Below are 1,901 nucleotides of genomic sequence, written 5' to 3' on the forward strand. Positions count from 1 at the left end.
TATATATATATTTTTATTTTTTTACCCCGGCCTCTGGGTCGCCTGAAACATTAAGTTTTCCCAGCCACTGAGCAAACTGCATACAAGTTCTCTTGAGTTTAATTAAGTTGTTTACAAGTTAATAGTTCTTGGTGACGAGTTTTAATGAGATCCATAGAGTGACCCAATCTGATAAAAATACTTTTTATTGAATCGAACTGTTCACTTTGTGATTCTGAAGATGAACACACTCTAAATGTGTTTAAGGTAAGGTAACTGTAATTTAAAATTACAGTGATATTTCTTCAGATAAGCTTAATGGAGGATGAATTCAATGTAACATATGTAACTCTTGCAGGGTATGTGCAAGTGGACGAATACAGATTTCTTTATTTTGTGATTATGTTGACAGTATATATTCTAATACTCTGCAGTAATTGTACTATTGTGTACCTTATCTGGATCAACCAAAGCCTCCACGAGCCCATGTACATCTTTATTGCAGCTTTGTTAATCAACTCCGTTCTTTTGAGCACTGCTATCTACCCAAAGCATAAACAAATCATATCTTATTCAGCCTGTCTCTTTCAATTTCATATGTTTTACTCTGTAGGCGGTTCAGAATTCTTACTGTTGGCAGCCATGTCCTATGACAGGTATGTTTCTATATGTAAACCTCTGCAATATCCAACCATCATGAACAAAACTACTGTCTGTATTTTCTTGGTTTTAGCCTGGATTCTGCCTGCCTCTCAGGTTGCAGTGCCAGCTGCACTGAGTGCTAATCAAAAACTCTGTAGCTTTATTTTAAAAGCAATTTTTTGCAACAATACAGTTTATAAACTTCAATGTGTGGTCTCAAGAGCTCAAATTATACATGATATGGTAATTTTGCTAAATGTTGCACTTCTTCCTGTTCTTTTCATACTTTTTACGTACACAAGGATTTTTATAATAACCTATCGAAGTAGTAGAGAAGTCAGGAAAAAAGCTGTACAGACCTGTTTACCCCATCTGATAGTTTTAATCAACTTCTCCTGTTTGTGTGCATATGATGTCATCACAGTTCAGCTGGAATCTGACTTTCCAATAACTGTACGTTTAATAATGACTTTACAAATAGTAATGTATCATCCTCTCTTTAATCCAATCATGTATGGACTAAAAATGAGAGAAATTTCTAAACACCTGAAGAAGCTGTTCTGTCCAGCCAAAATGATCTGATGTATTAACACAGACATTTCTTCTGTCATTCATTAATGAAGAATATTGTAAATTTCTAGACCTTGATATGTATTGTAATTCAAATGTAAACCTACATTATGAATGAATGTTATGTGACTTAATTGCCTATAAATAGTTAAAATTTTTAAAATGTGAACATTATAAAAAACTATACTGCTAATCTTTTGAGTTACTGTCGTTGCCATCTGAAACAAAACAAATTAAATAAACAACATATATTGCTTTTAAATAATTATGGTTACCTGTTTATTTGCAGTGGACAGAAACGGATACTTTGCCATGCAAACCACAAGCCTGAAGGAAAGAAAGCCATGGAACTGAAGGACAACGATAGTCTGACAGTCTGAGGAATGTTGATTTAATAATTCTGGATTTTGAAAGAACTCAGATTACTAGTTAATGTAATTTTTATTTTTTATAGAGCACTCCATGTCAAAATCCATGTTACAAAGTAAACAGTCGTAAAACCATCAGGTTTTAAAAGAAAAACGATAAATAAAAACCCATTGTCGTATTGTTTCAGTGTCATTAAAGCTGTAGACTGGAGGTCAGGGGTTGGCAGATTAGTTTAAGTTACCAGTTAGCTCAGTCATTCGTGCACAGGTCTTAATAATCAAAGGGTTGTGGGTTTGGTCCCCCCTTACATGAATGTATGTTTTTCCCTCATCAACAAATTA

The 1,901-nt window shown here is 33.9% G+C and overlaps 1 protein-coding gene across 1 annotated transcript; it reads left to right on the forward strand.

The window, feature by feature from the left end:
* The first annotated feature begins 297 nt into the window (after window positions 1-297).
* On the forward strand, window positions 298-1,203 carry LOC123966488 (olfactory receptor 11A1-like). The gene has a single exon (XM_046042643.1). It carries the CDS (start codon window positions 298-300, stop codon window positions 1,201-1,203), a length of 906 nt encoding a protein of 301 aa, XP_045898599.1.
* The last annotated feature ends 698 nt before the right edge of the window (window positions 1,204-1,901 follow it).

This window comes from Micropterus dolomieu, unplaced genomic scaffold, assembly GCF_021292245.1.
Source record: "Micropterus dolomieu isolate WLL.071019.BEF.003 ecotype Adirondacks unplaced genomic scaffold, ASM2129224v1 contig_13522, whole genome shotgun sequence".
In the NCBI taxonomy this organism is placed as follows: Eukaryota; Metazoa; Chordata; class Actinopteri; order Centrarchiformes; family Centrarchidae; genus Micropterus; species Micropterus dolomieu.

Coding starts and splice junctions, on each gene's coding strand:
- LOC123966488 (XM_046042643.1), top strand. CDS start 298: ATGGAGGATGAATTCAATGTAACATATGTAACTCTTGCAGGGTATGTG.